General features: G+C 34.2%; 2 protein-coding genes across 2 annotated transcripts; both read left to right on the top strand.

Annotated features, from left to right (window-relative positions):
* Positions 1-14,922: 14,922 nt before the first annotated feature.
* On the top strand, positions 14,923-20,033 carry LOC112734704 (uncharacterized). Its single transcript, XM_025784135.3, has 8 exons — positions 14,923-15,462; positions 15,540-16,224; positions 17,335-17,648; positions 17,732-17,848; positions 18,690-18,728; positions 18,802-19,049; positions 19,135-19,459; positions 19,531-20,033. Exons 1-8 carry the CDS (start codon positions 15,223-15,225, stop codon positions 19,795-19,797), a joined length of 2,235 nt encoding a protein of 744 aa, XP_025639920.1. The 5' UTR covers positions 14,923-15,222; the 3' UTR covers positions 19,798-20,033.
* Positions 20,034-20,113: 80 nt separating this feature from the next.
* LOC112734700 (oxoglutarate-dependent flavonoid 7-O-demethylase 1) lies at positions 20,114-21,782 on the top strand. Its single transcript, XM_025784131.3, has 4 exons — positions 20,114-20,526; positions 20,595-20,842; positions 20,913-21,237; positions 21,308-21,782. The coding sequence occupies exons 1-4, from the start codon at positions 20,287-20,289 to the stop codon at positions 21,560-21,562; spliced, it is 1,068 nt and encodes a 355-aa protein (XP_025639916.1). The 5' UTR covers positions 20,114-20,286; the 3' UTR covers positions 21,563-21,782.
* Positions 21,783-22,150: the final 368 nt, after the last annotated feature.

Raw genomic sequence — 22,150 nt, 5'->3', positions numbered from 1 at the left:
GGGTTAGGATTAACTTGTATAAACTTATATGCCAAAAAAATTTGTATGTGTAGCAAGTCTCTTTATATAATTGGTACATTGATTTTAATTGAAAAAGAAATTAAAATCATAAACTTTAATCTTATCTCACATACATGATACATGGCAAATTATTAAATTTAATATTTGCAAATATGATAACATTATGTTGGTATAATTTATCTTTTCATTGCTCAAATAAAATTATTCAATTTGAGTAATTTATTTTTTATTTTTAAAGGTATAAATTGTAATTATTAATTATGATAAATGATATGCCTAGTAAAGAAAATAATTAAAACTTATTTTACTTCTATTTTTTTAAAATCAAAGTATTATTGATTTTAAAAAAAATCAAATAATTTATATTTTTAGTAAACATTTTTCTTTTAAATGTACCTAAATATGTTTAAAATTTAATAAAAATACTTTATTATTTTAAAAAGTATTTTTTCACAAAAAAAAATCTAATCCAAATAAATACTTTTTTGAGTGATGCTACACATCTAAGTCTTTTTATAAATCAAGTCTAACTAAATTAAATAATAAAACTTGAAATAATACTAGCTATAACTAATTTTTGTTATGTCAAACTAACTTGGTTATACTTGGTTAACAAAAAGACTTGGATGTATAGCATTATTTTATTTTATTTTATTTTCTTTAGGTTATTCAATGTATTTAGTGTTAATCAGGGGTGAAACTAGATGAAATATTAGAGGGGAGTCAAAAATATTTATATAATAAAATAAAATTAAAATAAAATTTTAAGGGGGCTAAACTGAAATTTACATATAATTTACATGTAAAAAATTAAAATTAGGGAGGCCATTGGCCCCTTTTCTACTATGTGGCTCCGCCACTAGTGTTAATATTATTTCTCTTTAATAAGTATAGATGAACTAAAAAGACAATCATACTTGGCTTACATATAATGACTTCTTTAATTATTTTTTATATAATAGTATTTAAATATAGCATGAATATATCACTTTAAAAATATTTTATAATATATTATTGAAATTTGTCTTTTATTATATTATTTTAAATAAGAAAAATGAAGAAATAAAAGAAAAAAAACTGGTGATAAATGTTAAATATATCTCTATAATTAAAAATGATTTTTTTTCCTTTTATTTTTTGTCATTCTTTATTTTCAAATTTTCTGTTTCTTTGCTTTTGTTTATCTACTTATTTATAATATATTAAAGGTGAAACTAAATATTATTATCTTAAAAAACTAACACATAATATAAGTAAAAAATATTATACATACATTTTAATAGTAAAGTTGACATATTTCTTTTCATTCAATGTTTTTTTCATCTATCTTTAATCTACTAATATTAATATTCTTTTTATTTCGTTTACTTTTCTTAATTATCATAGGATATGAAAAAAAATTAATAATAATACTTATTGAAATCTAAATTAAAAGATGATTATTCTAAATAGATTCTAAAAAATCACAACAAAAATGTTCATATGGCTCATTTATTTCTTTGATAAGAATTATCATTATTTTTTAAAATGTTAAACTAAATTTTATTATAAAACAAAATAGGAGAAAAGACTTAAAACAAAAGAATATTAATTTAGCACAATTATAATTCTAAAATTTTTTATTTAATCAATTATAAGTAGCATAAGTAGTTATTCTTTAACTTACAAGTGTAAGCAATTAGTTAATATAATTTAACAAAATAGATTTTATATTAATTTTAAATTTTTTTTATTAAATAGTTTTTTATATACAAAAAAATTAATTTATTATAGCTTTACAAAATTCACGACTCTATAATTCTATTTTTTTTTTTAAATTTGACTACAGATGTCTTTCATGGTTTTCCCTAAAGATGTTAATTAATGACTTAATATTTTAATTTTTTTAATAAATAAATTTTACCAATAATGTTAATGATGAACAAAATTTATTATTTATATTTTTTTATCAACCTCTTATTACTTATCTATTGTCAATTTTTAAATTATTTTTTGATAAGTCCTACCCATAAAATTATCCATACCACTATCCTATATCATAATTTAATTAACAAGAATAATGAGATTAATTTTTTTTAAGGCTTATCATTAATTAATTAATTAAAAAATATTTTAATAAATTTATTTCTTTAATTAACGAATATTAGATAAAATAAATTTATTGTGAAATTATATATTATCCTTAAAAATTTAGCACAATAAATTTAATACTTATACTTTGAAATGAGTTTAGTTGATAAAATTAAAATATAAGTAATATTGTTCTTGCAAAAATTTTTATTAATATTATTATAGTGATACTTACTTGAATAATTAAATTTAACTTATACTAATATTAAAATAGTGTTTTTACCTTTTTTATTTTTTTTTTAATTTTATCTCTTTTTTAAATAACTTAATAAAAATAGATTAATATTTAAAATAATTAATATTTAAAATTTTGAAAAATAATATGCATTTAATAGAATAACATGTTTTCAATATAATGAAAAAAAAATTGTATTAATAAATAAGTACTATATATGTACAAGAAAAATAAAATTAAATTACAAAATAGTATTATCTCATAATAATAATAATAATAATAATAATAATATCCCTAAAAAATAAATAGAAAAATAAAGTACATCGTACCAAAGGAAGTATCTGTTTTGGAGAAATGAAAAGGAGAAAAAAGAAAACAATAGAGAGATCAAATGATGAATGAAAATTGGTTAGAGAAAAAAAAAAGTAAAAATATATCAAAAGGAAATAACACAACACAAGCGTAAGATAATAATTTTTTCATTCTTTCTATGGGCTAAGAAAATAACTTGTCTTTTTTTTATGGTGCTTTCTAAAAAAATAAAACCACTTAATATATTTCTATTCAATTTTATCCTTCTAATTATTTTATTAAAAAAATTTTAAGTATATCAAAAATACTGGTATTTTAATTATTTTAACTGTTGATCTGAATTATAAAAAATATAATATATATATATATATATATATATTAAAATCAACAATTAAAATAACTGAAACACTAATATTCTTGATACATTTAAAATATTTTTATTTTATTATATATTTTAATGCTAAAAAAAATAGAATATCAGTGTACCAAAAAAATATTGTGGTACATGTAAAAACCTTCCAATATTATATTATATTTGCACATGATAAGATAAGATAACAAAAATGTTGCAGCGGAAGGATTTTCAAAGATGAAGAGCTGACATATAAAGAAATGTTATTATTCAAGTTTGACCGGAATGAAGGGTGCGGCCAAAACATCAACGTTGCTACTTCCTGGCCTCACCGATATTTTATTTGTGCGCGTAAGAGTAAGACTATAAATAGTTACGGGAGGAGTACGTATCTAGTTACTTCTAGAAGAATATATATTTTATTAGATGGATTTTTCTAAGCTGAAGCTAAAAGTCTAAGAACCTATCTCTGGCCGGCCACACACTTGCATTTTGCTCTAATCTCTATGTCCACGTGCTTTTCTGACGTGCTACCTAATGGCTCTTGGAATTCATGAAATATATTTATTTATAATCTTTTTTACACTTGTCTTCTTCTTTTTTTTCATTTTTTGGTTAAATTCTTCTTTCTCTTAATACCATCACAATTTCATCATTTGTCATTGACGTTCTTTCGGTATCATTAAGTCACCACTGCTGTAGTGTTATTAATCATTCTAAATTCTAAAGTTTGAGTGTTTTCAAAAATTAGGGTTTTAAAAAGTAATTTTAATGGTAAAATAAAAAAATTGGTTTATATTCGTTGATTTAAAAGTTGATTTTATTTATATTTTCCAAAATTATAATCAAAATGCTTTTTTTTTTTTTTAATGTTATTACGTGTAATGATAAATTGTGATGTGTGTACATGCAACGACAATATTTGAGTTTCCAGCCTGCTCTCTTGTACACTTTCAAGCACTAAGTTATAGTGTATAGATACGCTTCAACTTTCAGTGGTATTGCGCGTTTTTTTCCTTTCGTATTTTTTCCTTTGCATTCCTTCTTTTTTTCTGTATTCAGTTATTGTTTTTTTCTTTCTTTTTTCTCTTCATATTTTTAGTGATTTTTTGTAGTATTATATATATATATATATATATATATATATATATATATATATATATATATATATCTTTTTTTATTTATTTTTTTATTTTTATTTTTGTTAAAAGAATAAAATAAAAAAATGATGAGAATGTGAGATAAGAAAAGAAGAAGAAAGAGATGATAATAACGAAAGGAACTTCGCTAGGGAAACAATGAAAAATCTTGACAATGTGTACAATGAATTTTAAATTTGGTATAATACAAAGAAAAAAAAAAGAAACTCAAACAGTTATTTTAAAAAATTAATCATCCCAACCCTAATTTACTAAAAGAATTCACTCAAACACTCTCTTCTCCCCTCCCCAAAATCGTCTGCCACCCACCCTCATCAATTATCCCACCTTTTTGGCGTTAGAAACTTCCTCATCAGCCATCAGTGTCCACCCCTATAGCTCCCTCTTCCATCACCGTTGCGAAATCGTCATCAAACAACCATCCATGTAGTTATTAAAATAACCATCCAACTACCTAGTGAAATGATCATCCAACATTTATTAATTGTATATACTTAAACTGAATCGAACAAAATAGTCATCCAATTAAGAATTAAAATAACCATATACATATATAGTGAATTGAACATTCAACACATTTGTGGGGTGAAGAAAGTCGACGGCGACGCATGGAGATAGGGGAGGAGATCTGGCGACAAAGCAGCCACGCAACGACAACTTCGACTAGGCGAGGTTGCGAATCTGCTCCGTAGTATTAATCAAAATTAAAAACTAAAATACCTTGGTAATGTAACATGGCAATGGCAGTTCTGTTGTCAACGAGGATGGGCGTCCATAAAATTAAAGGAGAGGCTGCAAGTAAGAATTTGCCGGTCTTGAGGTTGGCTTTTAGAAGAACATTTGTGGTCTGACCGGGTGCTATGACAATGGTGTTTGTGTTGAATGGTTTTATGTATGTGGCATCAGCCTCAACCATCGTGAGTTTGTGCCCTGCTACTTTAAAGAAAAGCTCTTAATTCTTCGCACCATTTATTAGCGGCGTGGGCTGGGCGGTGTCGGCCCGGCTGCGAGGGAGGGGTTGCACGACTGGCGCGTTGCAGGGCTGCGCGAATGACGCAAACTGCGCGACGGTGCTGCTCATTGTTCGTGGTGCACACGACGGCATCAGTCGGAGCTATGGACGACGGCGGCTGCTGTCGGTGGCGGCGCGGCACCGGTGAGACGGGAGGAGACTGGGCGAGAAGGAAGTCACATCACATGGGGGAGAGAGAGGCCATTTTTACGGTGTACATAAATATTACAAATCCTTATTTATTTTGAATTTCAAATTGGAAATTATTAAAAATTAATTAATTTAATTATTATTTTATGTTAATTTCAATTTTATCCACATTGTACGCATTGTACACTAAATTCATTGGCAACGTCCGTCCGCGACACAATCAGAGAAAAAGAGTGGCAGAATAGTGCTTCAATAAAAGTATGAGAGTAAGTACTCCTCATACTCTATAATCTATCTATGTCTAATGTAAGGTGGGATAAAGTTAGACAGCCCCATATTAAGAAAGATCCACGGATTTGGAACTGGGAAGCGTATCTCTGATTAGAGAGTGAATCATTCACAATTTTTGTGGATAATTTACCTGGCAATGTTTCGAAGAAGGAATTGTTTCATATGTTCAAGTGGACAGGAAGGATAAATGACATCTATTTGGCACGTAAGAGAAGTATGGCCGGATCCATCTGTTTGCTTTCATCAGGTATACAACAAAAAGGAGGGGCATTAAAGGCTATCAAGGAGATGAATGGAATGCGATTAAGGAGCAAAGAGATCTTTGTGGGTGAGGCTAAGTATAGGAGGAAGATTGATGTCTGGAAAAAAATTACTATGCACGATGAAGATTCTCCTGATGGAAAACAAGAAAAAAAAATAAAGAAAAGGATATTGAGGTGAACGAGAAAGAGAGAGTTGTCTTGAAACACCATAGAAGTGAAAAACTAGAATTTAGAGGGAACCGTTGTAGTTGGGATGGAATGCGGTAATGATGCCACACGGGCTACGGGAGGCAGAGCATGACAAGGATAGAAAGGTATTTGCTGTTGAGGATTTGGACGAATGGCATGAGAGTTTTTTGAAAATGCGAACGGATAATCCTTTGGTGTATCCAGCAATTATGGTGAGTGCGAAATCTATGGGATCTCAAACAATCAGTAACGAAGCAATCTCTGAAAGAACAGAGACATGAGAATACGGGGATAAACGGAAAGAAGGGGTTGATCTGGTGTTGAACAAAAGTTCAGTTGGGGCTGGGTTGAAGCATATAAGGCCCAATATGTTAGTGGGGTGTGACGGCGAAGTGGCTGTGTGGTACGATGGAGAGTACGTCATTGTGCGTTTTAAAAGGGCCTCCTTGCTGGCTACTGCAGGCGACGGTAAAGAGAGGGGCGTGGTTGGTCATGGAGTTTGCGAAGGGGTTGATGCCACGGTGAACAGCGCCAACAAGGCAGATCTGGGAGCAGTGCGGAAGTCAGCTGCTAGTGGCGGAGGTGATAATGTCCACGCTGAACTTGATGGCGTGGAGGGCAGGGAGGAGCGTGAATCCCCTTATGCACTCGATGAGCAGAATCAAGCCGGAAAAGAGATTGGCCGAGGTGCGGAGAATTGTTCGAACGGTACAGCGGAGAAAAACATTCCATCAAGTGTAGTTAATGAGATCCACGCCAGTTTGGACGAGAGTGGTAAGCAGCATGTTGGCATATGTCTGATGAGGGGTGATGCAGTACAAGATTCAGATTTAGAGGATGAGAATATAGTGGTGCAGAAAACTGGGTTGGATGATGAAGGGGTTATAAGGAACTTGGAAGATTCGGAGGACTCAGAGCAAGATGCAGATGGTGAAACTAATCAAGATGAGCACGGAGAAAGTTGGGATAAAGATATGGCTGAAAATAGGGCTGCTTGGGATCTAGCTGTCGAATCAGGAGTTGTTTTATATGACGAGGATGAAGACATTAGTCATTAGGACTATTCTCCAAGCTCAAAATGAAGTATTGGCACAAAAAAGAAGGCAAGCAAAATAGAAAGAGAAAGCAAGAAGGTTCCACCCCAAAAATCGAAATAAGGTGTGTAATAAAGTTTTTAAATGATTTTAGTTCGTGGAATATGAGGGCTTTAGGGAGTGTTGGAAAGTGGAAAATGGTAAAAAATTCAAGCGTAAAAATAATGTGAATATGTTAGGATTGATAGAGACAAAGAAGGAGGTGATTTTTAAGTTTGATATAGTGCAATTTGGGATAATCATGCGGTGAGTTTGGAATTTGTGGGATCGGAAGGTGCTTCTGGAGGTTTATTAATAATGTGGGATGTTATGATATTTAGGTTGAGTAATTGTTACAAAGGGGAGAGATGGTTGTGTATAGAAGGGGAATTGACAAACAATAATTTTTGTGCTGTTTGCTTGGTGTATGGTGCACATACAAGGGAAGAGAAGCTTGCTGTGTAGAAAGAGTTGAGTTTTTTTTATCGAAAATATGTCAGGTTCCTCTTTGCTACATGAGTGTTTTCAATGAGGTTGTGCAGTTGGAAGAAAGAAAAGGCGCTAGTGTGTTAACAACATTATCAAACTGGTGGATATAGAATTGAATGACCGTAAGTTTACGTGGTTCAGGGGGTCAATCGTGCAGTCAAATTAATAGAATATTGGTGAGTTTGATTTCATTGTTATCATTTGGAGCACTTGGTTGAAAAGAAATGACAGAATTTTCAGGAATCAAGAATCAGGTATTGCAAGAGTAGTTAACAGGTGGATTAAGAGTTACAAAGAGTGGAGTGATATTTGATCTTTTGGGTTGTTGATGGCTTTTGTCGAAGATGATTAGGAATTAGTTTATTTTATCTGTTTAGTACTTTTCTGTTGAGACATTGATGCTCCACCTTATTGTGTTGAGCTTTTTATTTCAAAAAAAAAAATACTAAATTTATTGGCTTCTCATACTTTCTCTAACGAAAAAGAGGAGGATGATGAGTTTTGAATTATGTAAAATTTATTAGAAAATAATGCCGAAATTTCTTAACAATAACACCAAAACTTCTTAATTTTGATACTGAAATTTAACTTCAAAAACACAACTTCTTTAATGCTGTATTTTTTATTTTTTGTTTGTTAGCTTATGATGATGATGATGATGATGATGATGATGATGATGATGATGATGATGATGATGATGATGATGATGATGATGATGATGATGATGATGAGAAAGAGGAGGAGGAGTAGTTTTAAATTGTTATTCTTATTTTCTTTATTAGAAATATTGCTTCTCATATTAGACTTGGATAAACATATATTACAATCTTATTTAATTGAATGAATCTAAAAAATAAATTGCATACTAAAAGATCATAAGATAGTACCGAAATTACATTAATGAACATATTTGTACTATTTTACAATCTTATTTAATTGAATAGATGCATGTTCATATTTATTGGATTGAATTTTTTTCAAAAATAAAAAATACCAAAATTTATTAATTTTGGCACTAACATTTTTTAATTTTGATACTGAAATGTTGCTACAAAGAAAACAAAAACTTCTTAATTTTGATACCAAAATTTTACTATAAACACAAAAATGTCTTCTTATACTTCTTATGCTTCAATGAGAGCTTTTTTTTTTTTACTTACTAACAAAAGATAATGAGAAAGAATATTCTAATTTGATGTTCTAATCTTGCTAAGTAATCATGATGATCAAGATAAGTAGATAACGAAGAGGAGGAGGAGGAGGAGGAGGAATTTTGAATTATTATTCTTACTTCTTTTAGGAGTATTACTTCTCATATTAGACTTGAATGAATATGTATTACAATATTATTTAATTGAATGCATGTAAAAAGTAAATTACATACTAAAAGATCACAAGATAACATCAAAATTACTTGAATGAACATGTTTGTATTATATTAGAATCTTATTTAATTGAATGAATGTAGGTTCATACTTATTAGATTGAATTCTCGTCAGAAACAAAAAAATATTGAAATTTCTTAATTTTGACACCGAAATATTGCTCAAAAACATAGAAATTTTTTTTAATGCTGTATTTTTTGCTTCTTATTCTTGTTTCTCTTTTCCTGTTGATCTTACTTATTTTAAGAACATTGCTTCTCAATTAGACTTGAATGCACATTTATTAGATTGAAATCTTACATGTGCAAAAATTTGAAAGAGAATGAAGAAGGAAAAGAAATACGGTAATTTACATATAAGAAAAAAGCACAATAACGATGATGATGATGATGATGATGATGATGATGATGATGATGATGATGATGATGATGATGATGATGATGATGATGATGATGATATAGGAGGAGAAAAAAGAAATAGGAGAATAAATTCAAATGAAAAAGAAAGGACGAGGAAAAAGAGGAGGTGGTGATGACGTTAACGAGAGAGAAAGATAAAAAAAAGAGAAGAATAAGAAAAAGCAATAACAGTAGCGACGTATGAAGAAGAGAAGAAAAAACAACAAAAGCGCAAAAAAAAAATGTGCGTGTGTATGTAAATAATTTAGTTAGACTTAGTTGCTAATAAACTTAAATATAGAACATTATTGAAATATGAATATCTTTTGTCTTTACTTTTTTTTCCAAGGCAATAGATGCATTTCATTCAAACAAAAAGGAAAGAAACACAAATGTCCAAAATCGGACGGTCAAAGACAAAAGAGGGATGGCATTTCCAAATTACAAATTGAAACTCAAATAGGAAAGAGCGAGAAGTGAGCGAGAACTTAGGGCACAGGAACCTTTTGCAAGAATTCATCAATTGAATATTCAGCTACCTTCCAAATCTCTGCTCGTGTCAATACCTTGCCTTCAAAAATTCATTTGTTGCGGCTAGTCCATATGCTCCAGGTTAAGCACGCTACCGAGCTTCTTCGTTTTCTTCAGTGGCTATCGCCGTTTGTTCTATCAAGTATCATCTTCCACCATTTGCGAAACAGGACATTGTCGTCTTCCTCATTTGGGTTAGTTGCTGGGATTTAAGCTAGGCTCTAAACCTGTCTTGAGTGAATATAGGTGAGTAAACAATAGTTGACTGTTTCTTCTTGTTGGTTACACCGTGGGCATGTGCTGATTATGTCTGGAATCCTTGCATTTAATTTTTTCCGAACAGGGAGGCCTTCGTGCAAAACTTTCCATAGCAGAACCTTTATCTTTGCTGGGCACTTGAGGTCCCAGAGTGCTGACCAGATTTTACAGTGTAAGTCCATTTTTCTCCTTACTCTATTTGATCTTGTTTTTCCTTGAATAAATCTGAGTTTGTATGATGGCATGTGTAATTTTTGGCTAAAAATTGTTATTAATTAGTTAAGTGTTCAATTTTCAGATTCTGTGATGAGTTGAGCTACCCAAATCAAATTGGGGTTAATTTGTTGGTTTTGCTTATGTGATTGCAGCCCATGATTTTTAACCCAATGATCTTCCCAAATTTTGATCATAGACTATCTTTCAACTTGCTATATAACACCTTTTTCTAAAATTTTTCGACCTTCTAGTAAACTCCTCCAAGTCCATAATGGATTGTGTCCTGTGTCAGCTTTTAGGAAGAAAGTGTGTCCGAAGTACTTATTCTTAAACACGTTTATAACCATTGATTGAAGTCTGGTGATTAAACGCCATCCTTGTTTGCCAAGCATAGCCAAATTAAAAGCTTTGAGGTCCTTGAACCCCAATCCCCCGTGTCCTTTTGGTCGGCATAAAGTGGGACACTTTATCCATTGCATCTTCCTCTCCCCCTGCTTTTGTCCCCACCAAAAGAGTGTCAACAAACTCTGAATTTCATCCACAAAAGTCTCAGAAAGTTTGAAACACCCAAATTTATAAATTGGGATTGTTGAGCCAATTGATTTAATTAAAATTTCTCGACCACTAAGTGATAGCAAAGTTCTCTTCCATTGCTGCAATTTTTTGCTAACTTTTTTCTTAACAAATTTGAATGTTGATTTTTTTATTTCTGGACAGTAGTCGGCAGACCCAGATATTTGTCTTGGGCACCAACGCTGGGGACCTGAAGAATATTCACAAACTTGTCTCTATTATGCTGTGGTGTATTTTGGCTGAAAACACAGTCGATTTGCTCAGGTTAGTCTCTTGACGACTAATGAGTCCATATAACTGTAATATCTGCATAATACTCTGGCATGACTGAGGATTAGCTTTACTGAATATGATAGAGTCATCAGCAAAGAATAAATGACTAATAGTAGGGCAGTTACTATTTAATTTAAGGCCAGTTAGTATATTATTCTGTTCTCCTCTGTGGAGCAGATGGGATAATCCCTCCACACAAACAATAAATAGGTATGGAAAAAGATGGTCTCCTTGTCTGAGCCCTCTAGTAGGTTGAAAAAAACCTCTAGGTTGACTATCCACACTAATAGAATATGAAATAGTAGACACACACTCTTTGAGCCAATTAATCCACCGATCACAAAATCCAAGCTATTGCATAATTCTCCATAAAAAAACTCCACTCTACCTAGTCGTATGCCTTATTCATGTCCAATTTCAAAGCCATGTCCCAATCCCCAAATCTCTTATTCTTCTGAAAATGCATAAACTCATGTGCTATAAGTACATTATCACTTATTAACCTCTCTTTGATAAACGCACATTGATTTTCACTAACAACTTTATTCATGATGGATTGTATTCTATGAATAAGCACTTTTGAAATAATCTCATAAAAAACTATACTCAAGCTTATAGGTCTCACCTGATCTATAGTAGTTGCATTATTAATCTTTGGCATGAGGCAAATATGAGTGTGGTTAAAAGCTTTGAGTATTTTTTCTCCCCCAAAGAAGCTACGAACTGCCCTTAGAACATCCTCTTTGATGGTGTGCCAGAAAAATTGGTAAAATTTTGTCGTATTACCACCATCCCCCAGAGCTGAAAACGGGTTAATAGAGAAAACTAATCTTTTAATTTCCTTTTTTGAGACTAGTCTAGTAAGGAACCAGTTATTTCTAGCTGTAACCTTTCTTCTCATCGTTGAGATTATCTCTGTTGGATTGGGTGGGACAATTATTGTAAATAGCTCTTCAAAGTAATTTTGGGCTATTTGACTGATACCCGCTGCCTCAAATCTTATTACTCCGTTTTCAGCTTCCAATTTCTGAATTTTGTTGTCCTATTTCTGATTTTTATTTTTGAATGAAAAAATATGGTATTTTGACCCCCCCATTTTAGCCACTGTACCCTTGATTTTTCTTTCCAATATCTTTCCTCGCTGAGGTACGCTTCAGTCAATTCCTCTTCTAAAATTCTGATCAATGTTCCATCCTTCTGGTCATGTTTGCCCTTTTCAGCATCAATTCTCCTCTATAAATTCTTCATCTGGTTCAAAGAGTTAGCTCCGCCTAGTTGCTGCCAGTTAACTATTCGGTGTCGACATCTCTTTAACTTTGTGAACAGTTGGTACAATGAAGAGCCCGTTGCTTCTTCCTTCCATAACTCCTTCACAATTTGCACTACTTCTTCATTTTCGCACAATCTTTCTTGAAATTTCATCCGTCTCCTTGCCTTCCTTTGTATTACATCAGAGTTTAGTAAGATAGGTCTATGATCTGAACTTTGGTCAAGTAGGTGCATAATCCCAACTCTTGAATAGTCCTCCAACCATCGGATTGAGGTTAAGCATCTGTCTAGTTGTTCTCTAACCAACATCCCTCCGAACTGCCTATTGCTCCATGTGAAATGGTCTCCCTTAAAGCCCAGGTCTACCATACCTCCTGCATTAATAAAATTGTTGAATCCTTGCATGGACGTTGTTGACTTCGGTCTTCCACCCTCCTTTTCCTCTGATGAAGATATAGCATTGAAATCACCCAGTACCAAATAATATTCCCCGGCCGAGTCTATTTGGTTTAGGATAATTCTGTATTGTAAAGAACGCTGCCATCTTTGCCATGTAGGTGAACCCCCATCAGGTCCCATATTTTTTGGTTACTTTGATCATGCAATCTCCAGTGAATATAAAAGTCTTCATACCTTATCACTTACACCTTCGCCTCATCTTTCTATGCCAGAACCAGTCCCCCTGACAAACCCTGAGGCTCCACACATATCACGTTTTAAAACCCCAACTTGTTGCACTATTCAGTCACAAACGAAATGTTTTTGGTTTTGAAAAGAAACAGCACCTCGAGGGAATGAGATCTATTGATCTCTTGTATGTTGTGAACTATCAGGGATTTTTCCAAACTCCGACAATTCCACGTCAATAGCTTCATCCCTCATTGGGTGCCACTTGAGGGTTGGCACCCTGTCCCTTCAAACTTGAGCTCTCCTTATTGATTCATTGCTTCTTCACATTTGCTGTATCTTTTCCCCTGTTCTCCGTTTCTCTCCAATCTGCTTGGTTATTTTTTCATCAGGTTTCTTTGCCGTATGTTTTAGTTTCATTGACCTTTTCTTGCTAGTATCCGCATAGGAACTCTGACCAATTTGAAAGCCTGACTTCAAAGTGTCTCCCATACCCTCCAATTCATCATTCCTACTTTCTTCCCCTGCAACTAGGGCTGGAAGTGAGCCGAGATGAGCCGAGCTAGATCAAGCTCAAGCTCAGCTCACGAAAATTGAGCTTGGTTCACGTCTCGACTCATTAACAATCGAGCTTATTTCTTAAGCTCAAGCTCGGCTCACCAAAAGCTCACGAGCTGGCTCAAATAAGAGAAACATAAATACATAATCTATAATTTTATATCAATAAATTATAATTTATATATTTTTAAAAATATTTGAAAAGATCAATTTTATATATTATTTATCTATCAATAAATTATAAATTTTTTATTTATGTCCTATATTAAAATTATATGTAAAAAATAAATATAAATATTAAATAATTAAAATTGTTATTATATATATATAATAACAATTTTAATTATTTTTTTTAGTCACCAAAAAATAATTAAAATTGTTATTATATATATATATAATCGAGCCAGTTCACGAGCTAATGAGCTGAGCTTATCCAAGCTCAAACTCGGCTCATTTAATTTATGAGCTCAATTTCAGGCTCAAGCTTGGCTCACCACCTCACGAGCCGCTCATGAGCTAGCTTGACTCACTTCCAGCCCTGCCTGCAACAGACCCATTTTCCTCTTCTACCTCCTTTGCTGCCTGGTAGGTGATTAGTTGCTGTCTTCGAACCAAATTTTAACCCGACTTGCCACACTCTCCTTTTCTCTGACTTATTTCACCATCACCATTAATCGAACTGTACACCTCCTCCTCTTGCTTCTCCTGTTTTTCCTTCACTGACAAGCTAGCAAAGCTCTTCAACAGACTTGCTGGTGTTGGGTGGCTCAGGGTCTTCCTTTTGTTGATCTCCATTCCTTGAGCATTAGGATTAACATTCTCCTTCTGTTCCTCCACTCGCCAGCTTGTTTGTTCCGCCTTCAACCAACCTCCCCATCTATCTTCTTTCACTTCGTCCTTTACTATATCCTCAAAGTAGTTGCTGCATATTCTTCATTCATGTCCTACATAGCCACAATAGATACAGAAGCATTCCAAGCGTTCATTGAAAAGATGGCAGCATTCATAACTTCACCTAGACTTCTCCTTAGTTTTCATATCTTTTGTCTTTACTTGAATTATATATATATATATATATATAGAGTTTAGATTTAATTTTGTTTAAAGAAAGTCTAAAGGAGAATACTTTTATTAAAATTTGTCTAGTACTTAATTAGTAAAAAAAGAGTGAGTAATAATATCACACTATTAAATAAAATTTTATCCTATTAAAAATATCAATAATAACTAATTAATGACTATAAATCACAAAATTTACTGTCCCTTAACACTCCATTGTGATACTTGATGCTATAATGATAAAAGCGGTGAGTTTTAGGTTGCACTTGCCAAATCACCAACTCTCTTAACACGAGTCAACACTACCAGGGGATAGCAAGCCAAAAACTACCAGGTGCATGAATCATCTCATCCTGTATGTCTGACATATATGTAACACTGGTACTAATTAGTAATTAATTTTAAAGCGAGCAAAAGAATCCATATAATAAACAAGAAGTATCTGATCATCATCAGATATGGAACCAACATCACTTTTAGTGCCGTTTGTGCAAGAACTAGCAAAGCAGGCATCACCCAATGTTCCAGAACGCTATATCCGCCCACAACATGAGCGTCCAACCCTATCCTCCACCCCCAACAACCACCCTTTGCCCCAAGTTCCTGTTATTGACTTCGCCAAATTGCTGTCCCAACAACACAAGGAACCTGAACTCCAGAACATGCACCATGCCTGCAAACACTGGGGTTTCTTTCAGGTTTATTTTATTTAATTTCTTGCTGATGGATTATTATTATTTTGTATGTAGTGATTGCATATATGACATACATGCAGCTGATTAATCATGGAGTGAGCAGTTCATTGTTGGAGAATGTGAAGAAAGGTAGTAAAGATTTCTTCAATCTTCCAATGGAAGAAAAGAACAAATATAGGCAGAAGGAGGGAGACATACAGGGATATGGACAATTATTTGTGGCCTCCGAGGAACAGAAGCTAGAATGGGGAGATGTCTTTTACATGTTAACCCTGCCACCTCAAATTAGAAAACCCCACCTCTTACCAACCCTACCCCAACCTTTCAGAGATGATTTGGATACTTATTGTGTGGAAATGAAGAATCTAGCGGTCCAAGTGATTGAGCTTATGGCAGATGCAGTGAAAGTGGAGAGGAAGGAAATGAGAAAATTGTTTGGTGGTGGGAGTCAAGCTATGAGGATGAACTATTATCCAGCATGTCCCCAACCGGAGCTTGTGATGGGACTCAATCCTCACTCTGATGGTGGTGCACTCACCATCCTTCTCCAAGCCAATGATGTTGAAGGCCTCCAAATCAAAAAAGATGGTCAATGGCTTCCTGTTAAACCACTCCCTAATGCCTTGGTCATCAACGTCGGAGACATATTGGAGATAATCACAAATGGGATTTACCAAAGTATAGAACACAGAGCAATAGTAAATGCGAAGACAGAGAGGATTTCCATAGCCACATTTTACGTGCCTGCCATGAGATCAACTATAGGTCCAGCACCAAGCCTCGTTACTCCTCAAACACCAGCAATCTTCAAAAGTGTTGCCTATCAAGAATTCTACTCTGCCTACCTATCAAAGGAACTTCGTGGGAAAAACTTCCTCAATAGCATGAAGATCGCAAAAGAAGCTGAGTAATTAAAGAGAAGACAAAATGTATGTGTCTATGTAACTATGTTCAAAATTAAAACACAATGTAACTAAAGTCTTTGTTTAAACATATCATATTATTGTTAACAATATAATGAGACATTATTTGAACTTCTTTATTCATCTCCTTCATTCAGTATACAAAGATTATTAGTAGCGTAACCAACTGGTACAGGCTACATAGTTACTCCAATTTAATATATTATCCGTTGGATTGTTATGTTAAGTGCATGTATCATGTGATTGATAATTTGATATTATATCATTGACTCTTGGGAGTTGAAAATAGAGCACACGTAACAGGGAAGCCATTAATATATAGTTGAAGCAAGTAGTGAGAAGTAAAACAAGCTAATATGTGCGAGTGTTAGTTGAAGCTAATGGAAAAAGTAAGTATCGTAGTCCCTAGTGTTCAGGAAATAGCCAAGGAGGCATTAACCTCCATTCCAGAGCGTTATGTTCGTCCAGATGACGAGCGTCCGGTCTTATCTGCCACCACGACTAATGAGCCTTTACCTCAAGTTCCAGTCATTGACATGGCTAAACTGTTGTCCCAAGATCTCAACCAATCTGAACTTCAGACCCTGCACCATGCATGCAAACACTGGGGTTTCTTCCAGGTACGGTTTTAATTAATTAATTCCTACCGACATCAAATAATCATGTGTAATGATTCTTTGAAATATTGTACAGCTGATTAATCATGGAGTGAGCGGTGGATTGGTGGAGAATGTGAAGAAAGGTGTTGAAGAATTCTTCAATCTTCCAATGGAAGAGAAGAACAAGTTAAGGCAGAAGGAAGGAGAGGCAGAGGGATATGGTCAGATCTTCGTGGTGTCTGAGGAACAGAAACTAGAGTGGGCGGACATGGTTTATATGGTGACTATGCCACCTCACTTGAGGAAACCACACTTGTTCCCCAACCTGCCCCTACCATTCAGAGATAACTTAGAGACTTATTGTGCGGAAATGAAAAAACTTGCGATCCAAATGGTTCAATTTATGGCAAACGCCCTTAGAGTGGACCCCATGGAAATAAAAGAGCAAATTGGTGAAGGGACTCTATCAATGAGGATGAACTATTACCCACCATGTCCCCAGCCAGAACTTGTCATGGGACTCAATCCTCATTCTGACGGTAGTTCCCTCACCATCCTTCTCCAAGTCAACGAAATGCAGGGTCTCCAGATCAAAAAAGATGGAATCTGGATTCCTGTCAGACCCCTTCCTAATGCCTTTGTTATTAATATTGGCGACATATTGGAGGTATATGCTACCTTAATTTCAATTTTTATTTTCACTTGTCAACTATGTTTCTAAAATCATGCATGCGTCATGCGTGGGTGCAGATAATAACAAATGGAATTTACAAAAGTATTGAACATCGGGCAATAGTTAATGTGGACAAGGAAAGGCTTTCTATAGCTACATTTTACAACGCTGAGCCACACAGAAATTTGGGTCCAGTGTCTAGTCTTGTTACACCACAAAATCCAGCAATGTTCAAAACAACTACTGTAGCTGAATACCGTAAAGGATACCTTTCGCGAGAGCTTCGTGGCAAATCATATCTTGATAACTTCAAGATTCATAACCAAGATGAAAACAAAAAAGTCAAAGACACATAATATATCCATGTGGCACGCACAAAAGTTTCTTTGTAATAAAGTTTGCTTCTTTGTTGTCTTGATCTTGTATTTATCCCATTCCCTTTGTAAAATAAATAAAATAGAATAAAAAACAACAATTTAATTATTTCTGGATAAGTTTCTTGTGCAATGAAAATGACGGAAAGAGTGGCAGTTTTAGCCGGCACAAGTCACTTCATGAGTGGATTGGCTTGATTAAGTCAATGAGAATTGTTATAGTTGACAATTACTGAAACACCGTATACTTAAAAACTTTTCCATAGTATAATATTGTAGATGTAGATTTAACATTAATTATAAGAAGTTGCCCCCTAATAGTAAAATTCTACTTCCGCCACTGTTAATGTTCCTAAATAAATTCATTATGTGTCACCGATCCTAGTTTGAGTTGAACATTTATGAAGCACTGCATAGCCAAACTCATTGATCCATCTCTGACACTGAGTGTTGCTAATTGATCATGGAAATAGCAACCGTCACAGTCCCTTGTGTTCAGGAAATAGCCAAGGAGGCATTAACCACCATTCCAGACCGCTATGTTCGTCCACACAATGAACGTCCAATCTTATCTGCCACTGCTACCCAGCCTTTACCTCAAGTTCCGGTGATTGACATGGCCAAATTGTTGTCCCAAGATCTCAAGCAACCTGAATTGGAGAACCTGCACCATGCTTGTAAAGACTGGGGTTTCTTTCAGGTTTGTCATCAACTTCATCCACAGTTGTTGATGTAAGAGCACTTCACTGTTTTGACTTTTGAGTATCTTACAGCTGATTAATCATGGAGTGAGCGATTCATTGGTGGAGAATGTGAAGAAAGGAGTTGAAGAATTCTTCAATCTTCCAGTGGAAGAGAAGAGGAAGTTTGGGGAGAAGGAAGGAGATGTAGAGGGATATGGTCAGGCATTTGTATTCTCTGAGGAACAGAAATTAGAGTGGGCTGACATGTTCTTTCTGGTCACTATGCCACCTCACTCCAGGAAACCACACTTGTTTCCAAACATCCCCCAACCATTCAGGTTCTTTCTGTTTTGTGCATGTCATTTTATACATCATGCTTCTGATTTTATGACTATGTCTCATGATATTTGGATCTGGTTAAAGGGACAACTTAGAGGCCTATTCCTTAGAATTGGAAAAACTTGTTATGGAATTGGTTGACCTTATGGCAGATGCCCTGCAAGTCCACACCACGGAGATGAAAGAGGTGTTTGGTGGAGGAACTCTATCAATGAGGATGAACTATTATCCACCATGTCCCCAACCCGACCTTGTGATGGGACTCAATCCTCATTCTGATGCTGCTGCTCTCACCATCCTTCTTCAAGCCAATGAAATACAAGGTCTACAAATTAAAAAAGATGGAATGTGGATTCCTGTTAAGCCACTCCCCAATGCCTTCATTATTAACATTGGAGACATGTTTGAGGTAATGTCATCAATGGATTGTAAAACACAATTAGTTCTAACAAAGATTATTAACTGATTGGGAATTGGCAGATGATAAGCAATGGAATTTATCGAAGCATTGAGCACAGAGCAACAACAAACTCAGAGAAGGAGAGGATTTCTATAGCAACATTTTACAATCCTGATATCAATTCTATTCTGAAACCAGCACCAAGCCTTGTGACTCCAGAAACACCAGCTGTGTTCAAAACAATTAGTGTGCAAGAATATTACAAGGGATACCTTTCAAGAGAAATCCGCGGCCGATCATACCTTCAGAGCATGAGGCTTCAAAATGAAAATCAGGAAACCTCTTAAATGAAAATATGGATATGATACTAGCATTTGGGATTGCTTTGCCATTCACTTTCTTTGTTCTGTTGTTTTTCTTTTTGTACGTGAATGATAAAAGCTGTCTCATTTCAGTGTTTGATTTACATGTAACAAATTTGAGTGATTAAGAAATTTGGAGTTTGAACGTTAGTTGGAACTAATTGTTCACTTGCTTTGCTAGTTTCCATAATAATATTGAGGATATTTTCATTATGTATTAATTGCGATGTGGAATTACTGGTATCTATTTTGTCATATATTATATTGTTATTATGTAGTCCTAGTCAACTAAATTATGAGTATGTGACATATTACTGAGGTTGGAATCTTCTTAGTCAATATAACGTGAAATTGACAAATGAACAACCGAACATATTCAACTCATGATGACGTCTGAATTTGTAGAGGGAGAAGGATATATTGAACTCATGGTGTGTTGGTGTTAGTTTGAGTGTGATCAATTAAAAGTTAAGAATGGAAGCTGCATCTGGTTTAGTTCCCTCTGTGCAGGAAATAGCAAAGGAGGCATTAGCACAAGTTCCACACCGTTATGTTCGTCATCAGCATGACCGTCCAATCTTCACCACCTCCACTAATCCTCATGATTTGCCTCAAGTTCCAGTCATTGACATGGCCAAATTGTTGTCACAAGATCACAGGGAACCTGAACTGCAGAAACTGCACTATGCTTGCAAAGACTGGGGATTCTTTCAGGTTTCATATCTTAAAAGCATTTTATGAGTGTTTATGGTTTTGATGTTTGACTATGATTATATATACAGCTGATTAATCACGGAGTGGACACTTCATTATTGGAGAATGTGAAGAAAGGTGCTCAAGATTTCTTCAATCAGCCAGTGGAAGAGAAGAGGAGGTTTGGGCAGATAGATGGAGATGTGCAGGGATATGGTCAGGCCTTTGTAGTCTCTGATGAACAGAAATTAGACTGGGCTGACATGTTCTTCATGTTCACCCTGCCACATCAGATCAGAAAGCCCCACTTGTTCCCAAAGATTCCCCTACCATTCAGGTTCTTCCTTTTCTCTCTCACTCTTTCCATTATCTCAAAAGTCATACAGCATCTAATTTTTAAGCTGCAGAGATTATTTGGAAGACTATTGCGGAGAAATGGAAAAGCTTGCAGTGAAAATGCTTGGCCTTATGGCTGATGATCTTTCTATACACCCCATGGAAATAAGGGACATGTTAGGTGAAGCTGAGCAATCAGTAAGGATGAACTATTACCCGCCGTGTCCGCAGCCGGAGCTTGCCATGGGACTGAGCTCTCATTCTGATGGTGGTGGCCTCACCATACTTCTTCAAGCCAATCAAGTTGAAGGCCTCCAAATTAAAAAAGATGGACTCTGGATTCCTGTTAGGCCCCTGCCTAATGCATTCATCATTAACATTGGGGACATGTTGGAGGTACTTACATTTTTTTAGCCACAGTGAATTTATGTGAATTGCAATGATTTATGTGAATTTGATTTGGCAGATCATAACGAATGGAATCTATAGCAGCGTTGAACATCGAGCAACGGTTAACTCAGAAAAGGAGAGGCTTTCCATAGCAACATTTTACAACCCTGCTTTAGATGCTATTATTGGTCCCGCACCAAGCCTTGTTACTCCTGAAACACCGGCAGCGTTCAAGAGAATCGCCGCCGGGGAGTACTTCAAAGGATACCTCTCACAAGAACTGCGTGGGAAATCATTCCTTGATAGCATTAGGATCCCAAATGGAAAGTGAGGAAACCTCTTACAAGCTCATATTATGTAATAAGAACACTGATAATTGTGTATGCTGATTGTTCACGATAAAATACCGTGCTACTGCATATTCTATACACTGCATAATTTTGTTGTAAACTTGTAATAGTTACACTAAATAACTTCAATCATGGAGACTAGGAGACTTCTCCAGCTCCTTAGCTTATACCCAGAAAAAAAAAAAAGAATTATTATCATAATTCATCGGTTGCCACATTAAGTGGAATTTATATATTGCCATTAATAATTTTATTACGCTGTCTGTGCTCGTAGCTAGTAAATTTCCTCGTTAGGCCAGGGTACAAGAATAATATGGTTCTTTGCATGGTTTAAGTCCCATTTTATACGGTGATGGGGTATTATTCTTAGACAAAAGTTCAAGAATCAGTAGAATTTATTAGTTTTTATTAGTATTTTTAGTTATTAATTTAATTTTTTTAGTTTAATAATTTAATAACATATTTTTAGTTTATATTTTTAAATATTACTGATTAACTGCTAATTAATAATAATAAATTTTACTAACTCTCTAACAATATTTTTATTCTTAATTTGATAAATTTTATCT

The sequence above is a fragment of the Arachis hypogaea genome, chromosome 3 (assembly GCF_003086295.3).
Source record: "Arachis hypogaea cultivar Tifrunner chromosome 3, arahy.Tifrunner.gnm2.J5K5, whole genome shotgun sequence".
Lineage (NCBI taxonomy): Eukaryota > Viridiplantae > Streptophyta > Magnoliopsida > Fabales > Fabaceae > Arachis > Arachis hypogaea.
The sequence above is the reverse complement of the archived record's forward strand: the minus strand, read 5'-3'. Positions and strand labels throughout refer to the sequence as shown.